This window comes from Mesocricetus auratus, unplaced genomic scaffold (genome assembly GCF_017639785.1).
Source record: "Mesocricetus auratus isolate SY011 unplaced genomic scaffold, BCM_Maur_2.0 Super-Scaffold_100004, whole genome shotgun sequence".
Taxonomy (NCBI): domain Eukaryota; kingdom Metazoa; phylum Chordata; class Mammalia; order Rodentia; family Cricetidae; genus Mesocricetus; species Mesocricetus auratus.
Genome location: NW_024429189.1, coordinates 34,874,787 through 34,895,680, shown reverse-complemented (window position 1 = coordinate 34,895,680; position 20,894 = coordinate 34,874,787). Strand labels below are relative to the sequence as shown.

The window sequence follows — 20,894 nt, the reverse complement described above, 5'->3', positions numbered from 1 at the left end:
ACATCCTTTCATCTGTGTCCACTAATGTCTTCTGAACACCTTTCAGAATTTATCAGTTGGCTGCAGTGAGTTGGCTCAGCAGGTGAAAGAACTTGCTACGAAGTCCCAAAACCTGAGTTTGATCCTCAGAACCCACAAGTGGGAAGGGGAAGATCCAACAGACCCTGAAAGTTGTCCTCTGACCTCCATCTGTATGTCCTTGAATTCGCCTGCAGTGGTAGTGGATAAAAATGCTTTCCATCAAGACATAAGGGCATGAAGTTGATCCCCTAAAACCACAGAAAAGGTTGGATACATTGACTGAGATCTGTAATCCCAGCACTCTCTGGCAAGGTATGGAAGGGGGCATGGAGCCCACAGGATCACTCAGAAGCTTGTAGGTAGCTCCACTAGTATACATGGGTGGGGAGAGACAATGAGAAAGAACATGCCTTAACTATGCAGGGGGAGAGAGTTGACTCTTAAATTAGTCCTCTGACTTCCACACATGTGCTGTAGTCCACAATAAATAAAACTGGTATTTTTTCATTACCATTTTAGGAGCTGGAAAGATGGCTCAGTGCTTAAGACACCTTGCACAGAGTCTGAGTTCTGTTCCCAGTACCCATGTCAGGAGACTCCCCGAGACTCACTCCAAGTGATCTAGTGCACGTTTCTGGCCTCCAGAGGCAGCACTATCCACGTGTACATACTCGCACAAAGACATCCATGTACACACATAGTTAAAATAAATCTTAAAAATATCCGGGTTGGAATTAGGGTTGTTTTTCCTAGGGACAGTGTGAGTTTTAAAGGTTAGAATTTGGGGAGGCATTCCCTAGGTTTTCCCAGACTAGCCAGGAAAGTTAGTCTCGGGTCCTGCCCACGTACCTACCCAACCCAAATAAATCTTCTCCCTCATCACCACACATCTAGCTAAAAAAAACTTCCCTCATATAAGAAAAGAAAGGGAAAAAACTATTAAAATAGGTAACTAGATTGTGCTAAATGTTTTATCTCATGAAAGTTGGTTAGGATGTTGGGGGTACAAGTCCCTAAACTACCTCTTGCTGTAGCCAGGGTGAATGGGATTTTCTGAAGCGGTACTGAGGTTCAGAATGGCAGTGGAGAAATAGGGCACACTCAGCAGCCTCCTGTACCCTCTGTCACAGGGTTGTAGAGAATATGCTGAGGGCATATGACCTCACTTGGCTCTAGAGCAGTATGTTTTAAGGTTTGGGATGCTCACACTGGGAGGGTGGGGTACCATTCCAGAAGAAGAGCCACAAAAAAGCCTTAATTTGAGCCTGTATCTGCCCCTACTTGAGTGACTTGATAGTTACTGGTTTTGTCAACGTATTTTCCCTCCCTTCTGTCCTTCCATGATTAACAAGAGGGTGTTTTGTCTAGAGCTTCACTTTAGTGCCATTTTCATTACTGAGAATGCGAAGTAGAATGTCTTATGGATATCTTTTTCTATGTGTGTTTTGAAGCTTTACATATGAGAGGGTGAAGGGGTGTCTCTACAACACCTTAGAACCCTTAATGTCAGAACACAAAAATCCACAGTTGAGATTTGCCCTTGAGACCCTTGCGTTTGCCTCTACCAGGTGACTTTGGTCACTGTCTGAGTCCTGGCGTATTGGACCTCAGGAAACCTTACTCCTTTCTTGTGTGTGCTCTAAACTCTTGGAGTAGAAATGGAAGTGAGCTTGTTCCTTGAGAGGTTACATAACTCATTTGCCTCCAGGAATACCCCAGTGCCTTTTGACGGTGGCCAGGGTTTCCCCTATTTCCCTCCTTTCTCTCTCTCCCAAAGGAAACTCACTCCCATGCTCACCTTTCCCCTGGAGTCCTTTATAACCTCAGGTCTGTAATGTGATCACTTTCCAGTTTGAAAGATGCAAGTGGAGTTATTTTTGCAGCTCTTGAAACCTACAGAACCTGAGTTCAACACAACTCTTTCCATGTCTTTCAGTTGGGCTTCATCCTGTAATAACACCCATCCAGTTTTGTGAGGGGTGGGCTGTGTGGCTTTTGTACAAATGTGTTTCTAAGTGTGGGGTGCTTTTTGTTTTGGTTTGGTTTTTGTGTAGTTTTTTTCTTGGTTCCAAATGAGAGAAGGGAATTTTGAGAGTTTGGGAGAAAATGAATGAAAGCGGCTTAATTTCCCACTTTTTCATTGAATAAATGATACACCATTTATGAATTGTAAAAAAAATATCCCAGCACTCAGGAGGCAGAGGCAGGCGGAGCTCTGTAAGTTCGAGGCCAGCCTGGTCTACAGAGCGAGTTCCAGGACAGCTTCCAAAACAATACAGAGAAACCCTGCTAAACAAGTGCTCTACCACTGAGACATATTCCTAAGTGTCTTTCAAATTTTTTTAAACTGAGAATAAATAAGTAAATAAATTTACACTGGGTATGGTGGTACACCTCTTGTAATCTGAGCAATGGTAAGGCAGAGGTGGGAGGACCAAAATCAGCAGAGGTTATGTAATGAGACTGTCTAAATAATGTGTGTTCAGAAGGCTTTGTTATTTATGCTACAGAAGAAAAAGGTGAGGACTGGTGTTGGTTTCTTGTTACTATCCCTGTGTGTCTCCTGGCCAGTTTCCGTGGATGAGTTTGTTCACATTTCTGTCAACCCGCATAAGGAGCATCCAGGGTGACTGGGTTGAGGCTCTTCCTCATTGTGCTCTCTATTCTTTAAGGAAAGTGAGTTTGTAGTTTGTGTAGGTGTTAATATGCAGGATTTTACTTTTTACTGTGATGTGATATTCATGATTGATCTAAATGAGTTCTCTGAACTATTGTGGTGTGGTCTGTCTTTTGTTGTTTCAACAAAACAACTGAAACATTGACATAGTGACTGCCACCTATAATCCGAGTTACTTAGAGGACAGTCATGAGTTCAAGGTCAGTCTAGGGTACATAGAAAAAAATGTTATAGATCCCCCAAAATGAAAGAAGACTAAAACAATGAAGTCTGAGACTAGGTGCTGTAACAGGAACAGAAATTTATTTCTCACAATTCTAATGCAAGAAGTCTGAAATCAAGGCAATAGCAAGTGTGGTATCTGGTAAGGGCACGCCCCCTACAGGTTGGCCTATTGAACAGTCTTTCAATGGAGAAGTTCTGTTCCTTACATGGCAGAAGACCAGAAGAGTGGCTGCCGTCGCCACAGCCCCTTCTACAATCGCCTTCCATTTTTATGAGGTACTACCTCTGGTCAGATCCCATCTGCTAGCACTGTTGCTTTGGGAATTAGGTTTCAACGTCAATTTGGGAAGAGACAAGAAATTGAAGCTCTGGCAGATCCGTTGTAATTATGTACTTACTTTTCAATTAATTCAGCAGAGGGGACTCATTAATATTCCAAGTAGAGATGGCTAAAGGTGCTGCTTTGTGTTCCTGTGGGAGGGGCTGGTCTGAAGAAGAGTATAAATGTTGACACATCAGCTCTTTGTGACAGGGCTTTATATTCAGTATTAGCTATGTAGGTAGATTCCAAGAGAAATGTATGCTAAAATTTATCCTAGTCTTTCTTATGTTGTCAATTATTTGGAAATTTAAATATTTTATTTTGGCATAATGGATTTCTGGGTGGCTATACTTTCGTATAACTATATAGAAATATATTTACATATAAATACATATTATACTTTTATACTAAATGTTGAGACAAGATGTTAATTTTTAATTGAGACATACTGAGGCAAAACTTAAAGATAATCTAGAAGAAAAATTAAAAGGGAAAATATGATGATTTATGAATGTACATTACTTATTTTAGTGTGTATAAGTTTGTGTTTGCGCATACATAGAATAGCTTTCAGGAGTCAGTCCTCTCCTACCATGTGGGTTTTGAACATGAAACTCAGGTCATCAGGTGTGGTGGCAGACGCCTTACTCTACTGAGTCATCTTGCTGACTTCTCCATGCAGTTTCAATACCTAATTACACATACAGCTTCTTTTCCTCTGGAAGAAACAATAAGTACAATACACAGACGCTGTAAGAATAGCCTGACAGCTGGGGAACTGGCATAAGACTGAACCAGGCCCCCTGAACGGAGGTGTCAGTTGGGGCACTTGGGCAGTCTATGGGGCTGCTCTCAGTAGAGCCAATATTTATCCCTAGCATGAACTGGCTTTTTGGAGCCCATTCCCTGTGGATGGATGCCTTGCTCAGCCTAGATACAGGGGGGAGGAGGGCCTTGGTCCTGCCCCAAATGATGTGACAGACTTGGATGGTTCCTTAGGGTCAGCCTCACCCTCTCTGAGGAATGGATGGGGGTGGGGTGAAGAGATGGTCAGGGGAGTAGAGGACAGGAAGGAGAGGGAACTGGGATTGGTATGTAAAATAAGATTGACTTAAAAATTAAAAAAATTTAATAATTCCAGGCAGCACAGTGACATTTGAGTAAGAGAATAGCTACCACTGTTGGACTAAGCTAGCTGTTGTATAGGACATGTATTTTTGTGACAATGAATGGAAGTTGTACCCTTCTGCAGCCCTTCTAAGACCACCTAGACTTCTGTCAAATAAGGGAGCTCTTATTTAATAATTCATTTGTCATGGTGGGTAATGGTTTATTTTTCTCGTAGATTCCAACACCTGGGCAATAACCACCGTGTGTGTGCCTCTTTCTGCCATCTTTCATTTACTTCCCTAAGATCATTCTGAGAACTGAAGTGAACAATGGCAGTTGTTGGAACTTTGTTTTGCTTATTTTCTAACCTGAAAGTAGCATTTTCAAATGCAGGGTAAAATATGTAAAATCTCTTTAGTTTTATATGCTATTTAAAAATCTCCTAGGGATACTTTATTCTATAAAGGTAATTTTCCCATTCTAAGTGGCAATATTCTTTATATCTCTAACTGAACTTTTTCTTTTACTTTTTTGATTTTTGAGGCAGCCTTATTCTGTACCATATCCCAGGCTAGTCTGTGTTCAGCATGTAGAAGACCATCTTCCTGCCTCTGCTTCCTAAATACTTTTGTGCATTGTTGTAAATTTTATCCTGATATCATATTACATAGTATATTAAGCATCTATTTTAGAGCAAAATTGCTGATGTAATGTGTGTGGATTTCTTCGTTATTTTAAGATGAAATCTTGATTAAAAACTCAAAAAAAAAAAAAAAGCAGAAGTATCCCACCATAACCCAAGCTGATCTGGAACTTGTTCTGTAACAGAGGCTGGCCTGAGAAGGCCTGGTGTACAAGACCATAGCTTTGATGTCAATTTTCTCCTCCTATTAGGTGCTGTGCCTTGAAATGCGTCAGAATTACTCTGGAGCCCTGGAAACTGTGAGCCAGATAATTGTAAACTTCCCAAGCTTCCTTCCTGCTTTTGAGAAGAAAATGAAATTACAACTGGCCTTACAGGATTGGGATCAGACGGTGGAGACAGCACAAAGGTGTAGTGGGAAATGATATCACAGCCTCTTTGGATCTGGTTTTACATGAGGGAAAAAAATCTGGGTTTGTCCTGTTACAACACTTTCATAATCAGGATAAAATATAAATTTTCAATAATATACAGTGATTTTATTCCAAGCAGCATAGAATTGAAAAAGCACTTCAAATTGTATTGCTTTTAAAAATGGAACTGGGACCGGAGAGATGAGTCAGAGGTTAAAGTGCTTGCTGTCAAGCCTAATGACTCTGAAGTCCTTGTTAAAACTGGCGGGCGTTTTGCCCCATTTATAACCTTCATGTGTGGGAGGCATAGACAGGGAGTCCCCAAAGCCAAAGACACTGCCTCCGTATGTAAGCAAGGGTGACGGGGAAGACACAGGATGTCACCTTTGGACTTTCCACGTGCATGTGTACATATACGTGCACATACACATGCTAACACATAGCATGTGACACTTATGCAAAACCCCTGGATTAGTTTATTTACATCAATATCTGAGTATCAATTTTAAGACAGACACACCTTTAATCTACAAGTCTCTCTGCCATTAGGAAGCTGACACTTAAGCAGCATAATTAAGTTATGTAGTAAGTTAAGCATAGGTGCTATGAAGGAAACAGGTCAAGTATGCTATGCTGGGGGTGGGAAGGTTTTTAGCCCAAACTGAACAATATCAAAGCAGAGAGTGATCGGTGTAAAACAGCAACTACACACCCCAAGGAGTGAAACATCCACATGGGTTTCTCATTTGATTATCAGTAATCTACATCAGCTGATCTCAGGCAGGATTTGATTACTGGAACTCTGCTTCTAGTTTTAGAGCTCAGTAATCATCCAGAAGAGCACAGATGAGACGTGCCTCCTGCTGATAGTAAAGACAGGAGAGCAGAGGCAGAAGTGCAACCTGCCTGTGTAGTGTAGGCTGGGCTGGCTGACTCCTGCAGTTAGGAGCCCATTGGCCAGTGCAAGAAAAGCACTTTGTCGTTAGTGCCTTAGAGCACACTCAGACTTCTGCAGGGAGGAACTACACAGTAGTGTGGCAAAAGACGAATTCAGAAGGGAGAAAAAGCAAGTCAGAATTCGCTGTTCCACACATTCCTGAGAGGATGCCTTGTATCTATCTGAGCCCTCCTGAGCAGTTCCTTTTGCAATTCCTTTTAGTAAAGTTTCATAAAAATACTTACAGCAGAGAATATTCCTTGCTATATTTATGCTTCTTTCCTGGTGATTAGTGTGTTAATAATATTTTCCAACTTGTGTTTCATCATATAGGACTCTGCTTTAAATTTATGAATAATGTTAACACATACTTAAATATGTCACTCATTTTGGCATTCTTAGAATCACTTTAATAAAAATCTGCTTGAGGTAAATGCAACCTCTTAAAATTTTTATTTACTTATTTTATTTTATGTGTATGAATATTTTGCATGCTTGTATGTAAGTGCTCCACATACGTGCGGTTCCCATGGAGACCAGATGAAAGTGTCAGGGACTGCTGGGAACTTAGAACTGAATGTAGGTCTTTTGCAAGAGCAGCTAGCGCTGTTAACCACTGAGCCTGTCTCCAGCTCCTGACCTCAACTTTTAATACACTGTTACGTATAGTTAACTAATACTTTATGTAGCATTAGCACAGTATTAAATGAAGCAGGCACAACCCTTCCATAGTTTAAAACATTAAAATTCCAGATAACTTTTTCACTGTAATCATTAAAGCTACTTATTCAAGTAGTAAAAGAGTCAAGCCAATCCCTCAAAATGAAAACAAAAGAAGCATCAAGTGTATTTTATTAACTGGCATGTTTTCCTACAGGTTGCTGCTTCAGGACACACACAATGTGGAGGCACTGAGAATGCTGGCTCTGTATTACCTGTGTAGGGAGGGGGATATAGAGAAGGTAAATTGTACTGTATGATTTAAGTCACCTATGTCATGAAAAATTTCACACACCCTTATAAATGCATATATGCATATCCATTAGATGCTTGAAGTTCTCTCAAAATATTTCTGTTATAATTTTTAATCAGTTGCCAGAAATACAGCATTACAAAGACTTTACCATCTTGTACCAACTAGGTAAGCACACATATGTAGGGGAATTTCTCTTAAAAATGATTTTAGATTGATAATAGAGTATATGTGTTTTTATGTGAAATGCTGGTACATAGCCTTTTCTGTGATCCAGATATGAACATACATATACAAAGTAGAATTCATTTGCAGCTTAGTTGAGTTTGGATGAGTTAGATGATCTCAGGAAGAAATCCTTAAAACAAGGTATTCATGTTTCAGTGGCATTGCACACATTCACTAGATGCTGGTCAAGGAGTGCAAATCCAGTCTGCAGCCAATCATGTTACAAGAGATCTGTGTTTAACTTGGCTAATGTGACAGTCCTTAACAAACACTAGAAGAATCTCAGTGGAGCAAATCTTCTGTCAACTTTTCATTTATTACTTGGAGTTGGCACTGTAGCTCAGTGAGAGAGATGTTTGTCTAGCCTGTACAAGGCTGGTTCTCAGCACCAAAAGAAACAACCAACCAACCAAGAAACAACAGCAGAAATTATTTATCCTAACCACTTTCATGATTTTCCTATTGTAGAAACCATTTCAAATGTAAACTAGGCTATCTGTGTAGTTCAAAGTTTCATTTGACACTTGTGTAACTATATTATCATTCAAACAGCCTTTGTGGCATGGCTTCATTATTAGAGAGAGCTCAGTTGTACATTTGTTAAGTAACTATGGCTATCTTTACCTATCCAGAGGCTTCTATTCAGTAATTGATATTTACAAGAAATAATGGTGTGTAATTACTGGAACTTTAAAAAAAAGAACCGGAACTTCATATTGATTTTAAGTCATCTTGCAATATTTAAGACTCCACTGGGGGATCTGGGGAAATACTCAGTATGTAGAGTGCTTTCTTCACAAGCATAAGGATTTGAGTGTGGATCTGCAGCCCCCATAAAATATCAGGCATGCTGACACATGTTTGTATTGCTAGCACTGGGGAGATGGACACTGGAGAATACCTGGAGCTCACTTAGCAGCTGGTCTTGCAGAATTGATAAGCTCCAGGTTCAGTGAGAGACCCTGTCTCAAAAGTAAAAGAACAATAGATAACCAACCTCTAACCTCTATACACTCACATGTTCATACAAACTCATACACACACAAATATTTGCTCATGCATAACACCACACACACACACACACACACACACACACACTAACTAGAAAGGAGAAATTTGTAAAAACACATACCACTAATAGAGGGCTGGAGAGATGGCTCAGTAGTGACTGATGCTCTTGTATTATTGTACTCAGTGGTACTTGTTGCTCTTGCATAAGACAGGGTTCAGTTCCCAGCATACCTGTGGCAGCTTACAAGCATCTGTAACTCCAGTTCCAGGAGATCTAACACCCTCATCTGGCTTCCACAGGAAGCAGGCACATACATGGTGTGTATACATACATGCAGGCACTCACACATACACATAAAATAAAATAAATCATTAAAAATATCAGTAATATCATATTAGAGTATATATTTAATAGATTCTTTGTTCTTACTGTGTTTTAAGACTGTTTACTTTGTTTTAGGCTGCTGCCAAGCTGGACAATTTAGGAAATGCATTGGATGTCATGGAACCACAGAATGCTCAACTTTTTTATAAGATTACAATAGCCTTCAGCAGAACTGTAAGACTGCCTATAAACCAGACCTCTATCTTTAAGAGTTTGCAATTAGTCATTGAGTGAAGCAATGAGGAACATATGGCCTGGGGTGGAATCAATATGATCTAAGTCTATTATCCATTCCCAAGAAAGGAAACGCAGGAGATTGTAACTACCACTTTCCAGCTTTCAGGGGACTAAGAGGAAGGGGCTCTTTGAGATAGAGAGTGCCTTCTAGACAGAAGAAGCCAGAGTGCAGTGTTGGAATTGGGAGTGTTCTGTGCTTTTGTTTTCTGTTATAAAACCTTTGGGGAAATCTGCTAAAGTGAATTATAGAGTGTTTCAATGGAGGGAAAGGCCAGTGTCTTGGTTGTGTTGTTGTTATAGTAAATGTTTCTATTAGGAGCATTCTGTAAAGGCAAGGTGATAGGAAAAAACACAGCAGAATGCCAAAGCTGATAAAAGGAATTAGTGCTGTGAACAGTTCAGTGAACTAGTAAAAAATATATGAAAGAAAATAAACATAAGTAAAGGAATTATCAAACTATCTTGAAAGAAACAGTTAAGATATTACTTGCTGAACTGTAGAAATTATCTTATTTTAAAACAAGTAGGATGTATGAAATTTAAAGAAAGAAAAAAATCTAAAAGTGTGAATATGATATGTCCTTTTTTGTTTGTATTAATTCCAGATACATTTTCATTGTTTTTTAGAATGCTTGTAGAATTTAAGTTTATTGATACATCCAGAGGAGTGTTTTACTCTTTAAGCTGGTATGCTCAATAGTTATTTAACAGCATTGGCATAAAAAATCTTGGTGTTTTTTCTAAAAAGATGTAAGCTATGCCCTTTTAAAATATTTTCACTATTGGTATAGGTTGTCTTTAAGGAGAAGGGTTTTGTTTGTTTAATTTTGGTTTTTCACTTAATTATGCACATAGATTTAGAAACCGTAAAATAAAGATTTTCATGTCTAATTTGTAAAAGAATCATGAACATCATTGTTTTCATATAGTAATATCATGTGATAAGATGGCAATGTTGTAAAACAGTATTTATTAAAATATACAACTTGTGATGGGCCATATACTTAGTCTTCCTTCGTACAGTATCTGGATGATAGGAAGCCCTTTTCCTATTAAATAATCTTTATTCCCCTTCCTCCCATCCTGTGCATTTTAAGCTATGTACGTATAGAGAAAAAAAATAGTCCTTTTAGAGAAAAAATAGTTCTTTTATTGTGAGTGCAGCTGGACCCCTTGTCTAAATTTGCTCTGTTTTCTTTTCAGTGTGGGCGTAATCAGCTCATTCTTCAAAAAGTTCAAGGTTTCCTAGAAAAAGCATTTAGTTTAACCCCCCAGCAAGCAGAAATTGCTACAGAGCTTGGCTACCAAATGATTCTCCAAGGCAAAGTTAAGGAGGCCTGGAAGTGGTACCGGACTGCCATGACGCTGAATGAAAGCAACATCTCTGCAGTCACCGGTACGCTGATGGTGCAGGGATGCCTTCCTCCAAGGGAGACTTGCTTTAAGGACCAGCCCATTGAAGCAGAGGAAAAAATATGTATACATATAATATGCATATATATATGTATATATATACTAAACTGTTTCTGCTGTGCACAAGAGGAAAAGTCATGTATCTTTGAAAATAACAATTTCCTTCACACCTACTATCTTGAAGGAATGGATTTTATTTGGTTGTGTCTATCAAGTTATGAATTGTACAGTAAAAGATTCTACATAATCCCTGGCTACTTGTTTTCTTCCCCGCCTCCATCCAGGCTGTGTTCTTATTTTCGTTTCTACTCTAAAGCAGGGTTGTTGTGAAGGAAGAGAATGTCTTGTTAACTCAGTTTAGTTGATTGGAATGAGCCTTGATTGTTTTTGTTTGATTTCAGGACTTATTCGATGTCAGTTAATAGAAGGGCAATTGCAAGATGCAGACCAGCAGCTAGAGTTCTTCAGTGAATTCCAGCAGTCAATGGGGAAATCTGCGGTATGGCATTTTATCAGATGGCAGATCACAGCTGCTGTTATAACACATGAAACTTTAAATGACCACTAACTTTAAAGTGTAATTGCATTTGTTAGTTTACCTCTGTGCAAGTCGACTTTAAATGTTTTTCTCAATGATCTTAAAATTCCATTCAGCTAATACTTAGGTTTGAATGATTTTATATCAAAGGTTTGAATAATCTCTTATAAATAACACTTTATATATACTTGAATTCTAAACAAAAATGATGACTTTATGGCCAAATGGAATAACATATGGAATCTACTTATTTTTTAGGAATTAATGTATTTGCATGCAGTTCTTGCTACAAAAAAAAATACTGGACAAGAAGAAGTTGTAAATCTGTTAAATGATGTTGTGAATACTCACTTTTCACACTTAGAAGACTTACCTCTTGGAATACAGTACTTTGAGAAGCTCAATCCTGACTTCTTACTAGAAGTTGTTACCGAATATCTGAATTTCTGTCCTATTCAGGTAGGCAGTTCTGCACTTTAATCTCATACGGTAATGTAACAAGGTTCTTTTTAATGTGCAACTCCATCTGTACCTGCAATTAGCATTTGTAATTCTGTTCATTGAAATCATTTTAAATCCATCTTTATACAAATGATTACTACCAAATAATGAAATTATTGATTTGTAAAAACTAAATTTTTGTAATCCTAAAACTCTGTTTAGAAGTATTAAAAGTGCTTAATTCTCATGCTTGTTACATATTTGGATCTGATTGATAACGCCAAGTGCCATCTCACCTTGGGCAAACTCAAAGTTCTTTTTACAAAACCAATGAAACCATTTCCTGTATGAAATCAAGTTCTACTTTGTGCTAAAAGTGGAACATTGGCTATTTCTCCTGTTCCTTGGAAAGACACATAGAACATCTAGTTATTTAGTCCAAAGAATAATCAATCCTCCTCATAAAGTAGACATGAAGATTTGGATTAGGTCCTTCTTGTGTGAGATGTTACCATTCGTGTTCTGTGTGACTGTATTTGAGTTCATTGCCTTTTTAAAAATATACCTACCAAGTTCACAGCTTACAAATACCATAATCTATTACTCATACCTTTGAGTTCAAGAATAGAACTCTCATTTCTTCTTGACATTCTATATTCTCATATTCACACCCCAATTATCATATTCCTTTTTGCTCCTGTCATCTATTTTATGTGGAATTTATTGTCAGCTGTCATCTGTTTGATTTAGCTTGGAGATAATGATGGTCTTTTGAAAGAATTAGCAATTTTGAGTAGTAGCACTAGAAACCTGTGTGGCCTATCGGGGAGTCCTTTCCAACATGACATGCATTCATTAGGCAGTGCCCTTTGGTAATGGCCAGAAGCACACATAACCTAACCTCCTTGTGCTCAGCTCATATTCAAGCACAGGCTTTTAGTTAGGTCTATTCAGTACACATTGCTAAAACCAAAGGTGTTAGCACCTCCCTAATGGCATATTACCAATGAACATTTTTTTTTTAATGGTAGTCCTTTAGGGAGCTCTGCAGATTGTGTATCATCGTGTCTTTTAGCAGGCCTTTCTAACCTCTTAAAACTGCTCTCCCAGAATCATACTTGATGATTAACTCAAGCTGACTGAGGTCAGTCTCCCACATCAACATCCATAAAAGTTGCTTAGAAGGTCAAATGCATATTTCAATATTCCAATAGCTAGGCTTCTTTCTGCAGAGGTTTTATATAGCATATCTAGCACACTTCATGGAGTTGGGGGAATGTGCTTGGGGAAAAATAACTCTTGCCCCAAATGATAGATTTTAAAAGGGTGATGTACATGTCATAAGAAGACTGCATAGTATAGTAGAGTACGTTTCAAGGAAACAATAGAGCAGGATAGAGGTAATAAAGATGTATGTGACAGGGTCAGAGTAGGCCTTACAAAAAGAACTGCAGATGACCTGTGGAAACAGCTTGTTTCAACAAAGGGAAAAGCTAATGAAGATACCCACAGGGACACAGGGCGTGAGTGTGACTGGATGTGAGTGGGAGGGCAGAAATCACAGATGAGAGTATCACAGGAGGAGGCACAGACAGGCAGGGCTTCTGTCCTTGAGTACCTCAAAAGATTCCTTTAATAACTGCTGAGAATGAAGCAAACCATAGGTAAATCACAGAATAATTTATTACTTGGTAGCTAGATAGCTAATCCAATTATACATCCTGTTTTTCCCATAATGCAGTTTTTATCTGCATATTATAACTTGGTCAGTTTTCATGGGAACATTCCAGCAAGATAGCACTGGACACAGATCTGTCTATTCCTCATTCATTGGCCTCTTTCACATATAGTTTTCTTTTTCATTTTTTAGCGTAAAAGGTATAATCTCAAGGATTGTCTCTAGACTTCTGTTTTTAATATTTGATTATATAAAAGAAGCAGCAGTGGGTGAGAAAGTACTACAGAATGTGTGCTGTGGAGATTTGAAAAGGTTAGGCAGTAGTCATATTTTGAGCATCTTTTTGAGAACATGTTCTGTGCCTCCGCATAGGACAAGAAATATGGCACATCATTGCTAGCTATGTGGCACATATTCAGAAGGACCTTCCATTAGGGATACAGTCATTGACCTGCAGGATGCAGCAGTCTGTACATCAGGTGGCAAGGATGGGGAACAGCATCCTTCAGGTCAGGGAAGCAGCATCAGTGAAGCAGTGCAGGATATTTAACCAAGAAATTTCTCTCACAGTTGTCTTCTTTGATAAATTTTGCTTCTTTGATAAATTTTGCTTCTTTGATAAATTTTGAGCTGATAAAAATCTTTCGTGTGTTATCAAAATATTAATTGTATAACAATTCCTAATTTCTAACTGCACAAACCCATTATTTGTACAGTCTATTCATAGATGAACTAGGAAGATAATTCAGTATTTGTCCAATTGTATAGCAAAGGTAGTGTGAAAACAGTAAGAGAAATTTTATAAAAAAACACAGTTTCTTCTAAGTCACACTAAAATTAATGTATGTTTAATCTTGATTTGTTTTGTTTAGCCCGCAGGTCCCGGGCAGCCTCTCTCTCCAGTTCTCAGGCATTGTTCCTCAGTTCTGGAGACTATTATAAGAAGTGTCCCAGGTCTTCCACAAGCTGTCTTCTTGATGGCCAAAGTGAAGTATTTGTCAGGTGATATATACCTTAGAACCTAAGTAACCGAGGAGTCCGATCATGGTGGTGGGGGTGACAGATGTAACTGGGTCCTGGACTCCACCCAGGGAAAATGGTCACATGGAATGCAACAATGCATATTGTCTCTGTGAATATATGTGTTCATCTAAAACTGAAACAAAAATACAAAACCTACTACCTTAGATAATTTTATCCCTATGTTTATACAAGTAACCCCGATTAATTCCTGTTAATCTTACTTCTTCTTCTTCTTCTTCTTCTTCTTCTTCTTATTATTATTATTATTATTATTATTATTATTATTATTATTATTATTAAAAAGTTTCCACTTGCAAACCTAATAACAAGAGAGGCTGTGCAAGCATTAAAAATGTATTGGGGGATAAATAGAAACATTAAAGTATAGATGTATATGCTTTAGTGGACCAAGGGTATATTGGAAACTCATCGAGCAGAGACTTATGTATGAAACTTCAGTTCCTTAGAATCTCTTGCAGTAGCAGCTGTTAAGAGCTAAACCATAGACAAGAACCCATTAGAGAGAGCAGTAGTTTATATCATCAGCACTACACATGAAGGTCTTACTTAACCACCTACCTCTATTGTTATAATATATTGGTGGTCAGGGGCTACAGAATAATATAACCACTCCATTTTGGGTCTGGCATCACTAACACACTTAAAGTATTAAGCTTAGCATTCCCATCCCCTTTTGTCTTCTTAGTTCTGGGTATTAGTCATTACCATAATAAAGACCCCAAAGTTTTTGGCTTTGCTTGTGGTTGGTTGCCAGACTTTGACACTGTGTTTAGTGAGTCATTGTGCTATCTCTGCCAAAGGTTTGTCCATTAATTCTCTTCCTCTGAGGGGACAATGGCTACTGTGGGAAGTGCTGTAGGCTGAGTTCTTGTGAACTGAATTCATCCCTATTTTTTTCTGTAGATAGCAGGTACAGGTGAGGTACACTTAAACAGAAAATAATATAGCAGGTGCAGGTGAGGTATATTTAAACAGAAAATAATCTAGGATCTTTCTTCTACCAATTCTTAAAAGTCTGGGTGGGAAGTGGGCCTTGTAATATCTACTTAAAGCCAGTATTGGGGAATGCCACATATGAGTCTGTATGGATTACATCCCAAGGAAGTTGTAGTACCTAGAGTCAATGCTGATGATGCTATAAAAATCCTCTTTCCTCTCCATCTTCTAGCCCAAGATTAACTTTACCATTCTCATCACATTAATCTTAACCAATGTCTTAAAATTAAGTGGATTTGTAAGACTTCCAAATACATGTCTTCCAAAATATTTGATATTTCAGTTGGTATTTAAAGGCATTTTAATCTATGTCTCATGCTTTAGAATTTCAGGAATGTATCCTTGGCCTTTTTCAGATTTGATACACAGTCATATAGCCCTATTTTAGAACGTGTCCTCTTTGTTAGTGTAATTGATACCACAGAATTCTTGGTTTATACATGCCTATGTCTTTGTCCTAGTCACCTTCCTGTTGCTATGATAAAACATCAAGTGCAAGACAATTTATAAATGAAACAGTATATGTGGCCTTACTGTTCCAGAAGGAGCAGATTCCAATATGGCAGGGAAGCATGGGCACGGGCAGGCATGGTGGCTGGAGCTCGAAGCCAAGAGATCAGTCTTCACACGCAAACATGAAGTACAGAGTGTGAACTAGATGTGGAGTGAGGTTAATGACTCTCAGTGCCCCCCCATCCCCACCCCCACCCCCACCCAGAGATACATTTCCTCCAGCTATGCCATCATTTCTAAACTTCCCCAAACAGTGCCACCAACTGACCACCAAGGGTTCAGATGCTCCAGCTTATGGGAGGCCATTCTCATGGGAATGACAGCAGTCTCAAAACCCATTTTAATGCAGTTATAAACAAAGCTATTTTAGAAAGAAAATTATGATAGATTCTTAGTCCTGCCAGTAATAATGGGACCGACTGTCACGTCCTTTATATTTTCCCTGGTTTGTTGTGACCAACTGTTGCCCTGACATATAGGTCTGTTCTTCAAGTGATTACAAGAAAGCTAGCTAGTATAAATAGGAATGGAGCATGGCCTCATGCTGTTTAACACAGAGGAGTTAAACAACGGAACCATAACTGCTTGTAGTCTGGGTCCGGTCTCGGGCTCTACCTCTGAACTCTGAGGTCTCACAGGTGTTGTTTTCCCCCCATTAGGTGACACTGAGGCAGCATACAACAACCTGCAACATTGCCTGGAGCACAGCCCCTCTTATGCAGAGGCTCACCTCTTGATGGCACAGGTGTACTTGTCTCAGGAAAAAGTCAAACTGTGTTCTCAGTCTCTGGAACTTTGTTTGAGCTATAATTTTAATGTAAGTATTCCAGATTTAAATGCTTAAGATATACCATGCTCCTTGAAATTTTAATGAATGTATTCATGTTCAATTATGTTACATGTTAATCTAAAATACTTTACCAATAAATAGAACTTTGAAATTATAGGAAACAGGAGAAAAAATTCAGGTGTTTTTGATGTAGATGAAAAACCATGTGAATTGCCCCAATACAACCACCACAATATCAGACTAGGTTGGTGTACGTACCTGTAATCCTAACTATTTAGGAGACTGGAGACCAGGAGCTCCAGGCCAGCCTGGACAATATGGAAAACCTATCACACTCTCTCACACACACATACAGTTTGGAAATGAATGATCAGGGATCAGCTTCTAGACTTCATACTTACCTCTAAGCCTCGGTTTTCTTTTCAATATAATTTGTAGAATAGTACTTGTTACAATGAGAATTAAATTCAGCAATTGTATATACAATAAATTTTAAACCATGGAGAATTATACAAATACTCTTGTAGAATAAGTTAGTAAATTTTACTGCCCATTTTCTTCTTGAACTTTTCTTTCTTTTTCCTTCCTTTTCTACTTTCTTAGAGTTCTTATCTTTCTTTGTAGGTCAGGCTGACCTGGAATTCACTCTGTAGACTGGTGTCTACAAACTGACAGCAATACTCCTGCCTCAGCCTCCCCAATGCTATTAGTACAGGTGGGAGCTACCACAACCTCTTAGAGTTGTTTTCCCATAATCACTTTTTAGAGTCACTGTCTAATACACATTAATTTTGGAAATGAGTATTATGGGGTTTGAAGCTATAAAGACACTTCTTACTATCCAGGAAATTTCAGTTGTTTTTGCTTCCAGCACTATTTAAGACTGGTGGAAGGAGCCTCAACTGGTGATTCACTCCATTGTAGGAAAACCATGAAATGAGCTAGAAAATTGAAGTTCTAATTAAGAGTCCAGAGCTACTGGTGCTTTTGCTTAGGGTAGTAGGCCTCTAGGTGGAGGTGCCCATGCCCTGTGCATCAGTCTCTGATGAGGAGTAAGATGTGAGTGTTCAGTCTAGTTCCCCAGGTTCACAGGCTCCTTCATTCTTCAGTGGCTTCCACACCACCCGACTCAGAGCCTCTCTCCTTTGGCAACTCTCTGTTTATTCATTAGTCTCCTCTATGCTCTGTATACCGTTTACAGCTGAAATACAGATGGAAGATTCTTTCCTCTGTGTTTAGGGGTAGTATGAAACGTTTAGTATTACAAGTGAAAGAATAGAAATGCAGGCTTTTTTCTGGGAATTAAGATGCACATCCCTGATAGAGGAGCCTCAAATAAAGATATGCTTTATTGAAAATCTAAATCTTAGAATTTATTTGTTACCCTGTAAAAACAGTTGTTCTAACTTTTTTGACATTCAGGAGGATGATGGAGTAGCAGTTCCTCTGAATGTTAGAGTTAATGTGATTAGTCTTCTATATAGTTGATTGAGATGTGCAGTATTTGGATCTAGTTAATTTCAGTATGTGAGGGGTTTTTCTTCTTTTTTAATTTGCAAGTTCTTTCTAATAGATTTTTAATTTAAAATTATGATTAAGTAGTGAATAAATCAGAGGTCAGAAACAGACTTTGTGGATATCATCACAAGTGAGCTATATTCAAGAATCCTGTATTACAAATATACTCAAGAATCCTGGGTTGTAAATTCTTTTTTTCCATTGTGTACACTCCAGATAACTATTGCTAATTTTTTCTCAGGTGAGAGACTACCCATTATATCATTTAATCAAAGCACAGTCACAAAAGAAAATGGGAGAGATAGCAGAAGCAATTAAGACTCTGCACATGGCAATGAACCTCCCAGGAATGAGGAGAAGTAGAGCCTCCTCGAAGTCAAAGCACAGAACTGAGGTTGATGCAAGCCATCGTTTATCAATCTTTCTTGAGTTAGTGGAAGTTCACCGTTTAAATGGAGAACAGGTAAGGTAACTCAGATTGCAGCTTGTATGTGTGTATGTATGTGTAATACCCTGCTCCTCTGTGTAATTTTGAACATATGTAATCCCATTTGAATAATTTTCTACATATATGTATATAATATACATGTAGAAAATTAAAAAGCTAGAAGTAGTCCCTTGACCAACTGTCAAAATTTAGCAACTTGCTTTTCCCTTACTTTTTCGTAAAATATGTGCATTCTGCAAATGCTGGGAAGTTAAATATAATTTGCCCCTGGATGACTTTTTCAGTATGCCTGCCTTGTTGACCACCATGAAATGTTCATCATGTAATTTCTGATTCTGTTCCAGAATAGTAGTGACTTTGCATAGCAACTGCTGTCATCCTGGTTGTAAAAATCCAGCTACTTAACTAATATTCATAGCCTTAACCTGTTTGGGTCTCTTTAAACTTACAAACTTTACATAAAAATTTGTAAATACCATGTATGTATTGGCATGTATTAGTCATCATGTTTTGGTAGATGAGTTTCCTCTGTGGGGTAATTTGTTGCCTACTTTGAAGGCGTCTTTAATTTTTTTCTTTATAGCACGAGGCAGCCAAGGTTTTACAAGATGCCATTCATGAGTTTTCAGGGACGTGTGAAGAATTACGTGTCACGATTGCTAATGCAGACCTGGCTCTGGCCCAGGGAGATACGGAGCGTGCATTAGGCATGCTTCGAAATGTCACAACTGAACAGCCTTATTTTATAGAGGCCAAGGAAAAAATGGCAGATATTTACCTGAAGCATAGAAAAGAGAAAATGTTATATATTACCTGTTACAGGTAAGTAGCTACTTATGTGGCACATTTTCCTCCTGAAATTAACTCTCACATTTACACATTTACATTCTATCTTTTTCACATATGTCACAGATTCTTTACAGATCTTTTCTTGGAGGTGGTCATCTTTTTTCTGCCCATGATCACTCTCACCAAGGTGTTTGCCCTAAAACAAAACTACAGTTACTTCATTGTATGGCCTAGTAGTTTCTTAAATCACCCCATCAAATGTTCCTTTTAGCTCTAACTCCTTTGTTTGGGGAAAGAAAAATCAAGAGTTAGATATAATCTAATAACACCATCATATAGCAGTGTTCCAGGGGATAGACGGGCATATTTAATACTTGGCATATCTGTTATAGAAGAGGAAAATTGTAAGTTAATGTGCTCCAAACTCCAAGGTATAGATTCATCTTTTCCTTTTGAGTGAACAGTAGCTTTAATAGCTTTGTCACACTGAGGCCTTAAGAGTTACAGGGACACACATGCATACATGTTGCCGTTTTTTTGCCACATAACTATAGCCACACAAATATACTGTGTATGTGCTTGAGTGAGCAGACTGATCAGTCCTCGCTCACCAGCATATCCAATTATCAAACCAAACATTTTGCTCAAATTCTTGTTAAATATCAAGTATTCAGAGAAACCGTCACGTTCTGTTGACTCAAGTGCAGAGATCATGCTATGAGAGCCCAATATGGTGGCTTGTAGCACTAATCAGCCTGAGGTAGGACAATTGCTGTAAGTTTGAGAGCAGCCTGCCCTATGTAAGAATTTCAGACCAGTGAGGCTGTATAGCAAGACACTTTTTGCCAAAAACAGAACAAAAACAAAACCCAGAAGGTTTAGTTTCCTTTGGATGTATTATGATGTCATAATGAAAAGCATGGTTTAGTTTGGCTGTGCTGTGATGTAATAATGAAAAGCATGGTCTGTTTTCCTTTTGCTGTGCTGTGATGTCATAGTGAAAAGCATGGTTTAGTTTCCTATGGCTGTGCTGTGATGTCATAGTGAAAAGCATGGTTTAGTTTTCTATGGCTGTGCTGTGATGTCATAGTGAAAAGCATGGTTTAGTTTCCTTTGGCTGTGCTATGATGTAATAATGAAAAGCATGGTCTGCTTTCCTTTGGCTGTGCTGTGATGTCATAATGAACAGCATGTTTTGGTTTCACATAATCTGACACTTTAGCTATGAATATGCACTCAACATCATTTGTAAAGTTGGGCTAATAGTTAGCTTTATCATAGAGGTTTTAAGCATTAGATATGTCTAAAGCTGAGCAACAAGCCAGGCATGGTGGTGCACACCTGTCATTATAGCACTTTGGGTGGGCTTGGGAGTGGGCAGCAGGAAGATTTTAGGAATCCAATTGTTGTAAATAAATAAACAGCAGATACTGAAACAGAATACTTGATATTTTTGAAGTAATTCAACAAATAAGTTTTACCTTGAAGATGAGAGCTCAGGTTGTATAGAAGGACAATACAGTGTGTTCCTCCTGTTAAGGAAT

The 20,894-nt window shown here is 38.4% G+C and overlaps 1 protein-coding gene across 3 annotated transcripts in view; it reads left to right on the top strand.

Annotated features, from left to right (window-relative positions):
• The window catches only part of Ttc21b (tetratricopeptide repeat domain 21B), a 76,315-nt gene that overhangs the window by 12,314 nt on the left and 43,107 nt on the right, over positions 1-20,894 (top strand). For 2 of the 3 annotated variants that reach the window (XM_005065180.4, XM_040745486.1), the window contains exons 6-15: positions 5,250-5,407; positions 7,226-7,310; positions 9,021-9,119; positions 10,386-10,578; positions 10,997-11,094; positions 11,392-11,592; positions 14,125-14,254; positions 16,465-16,622; positions 18,355-18,576; positions 19,145-19,383. In XM_005065180.4, the coding sequence (XP_005065237.1) occupies positions 5,250-5,407; positions 7,226-7,310; positions 9,021-9,119; positions 10,386-10,578; positions 10,997-11,094; positions 11,392-11,592; positions 14,125-14,254; positions 16,465-16,622; positions 18,355-18,576; positions 19,145-19,383 (1,583 nt within the window). Of the gene's footprint in view, positions 1-28; positions 334-5,249; positions 5,408-7,225; positions 7,311-9,020; positions 9,120-10,385; positions 10,579-10,996; positions 11,095-11,391; positions 11,593-14,124; positions 14,255-16,464; positions 16,623-18,354; positions 18,577-19,144; positions 19,384-20,894 lie in introns of those variants that run through there. The other variant, XM_040745487.1, reaches the window with a different exon arrangement.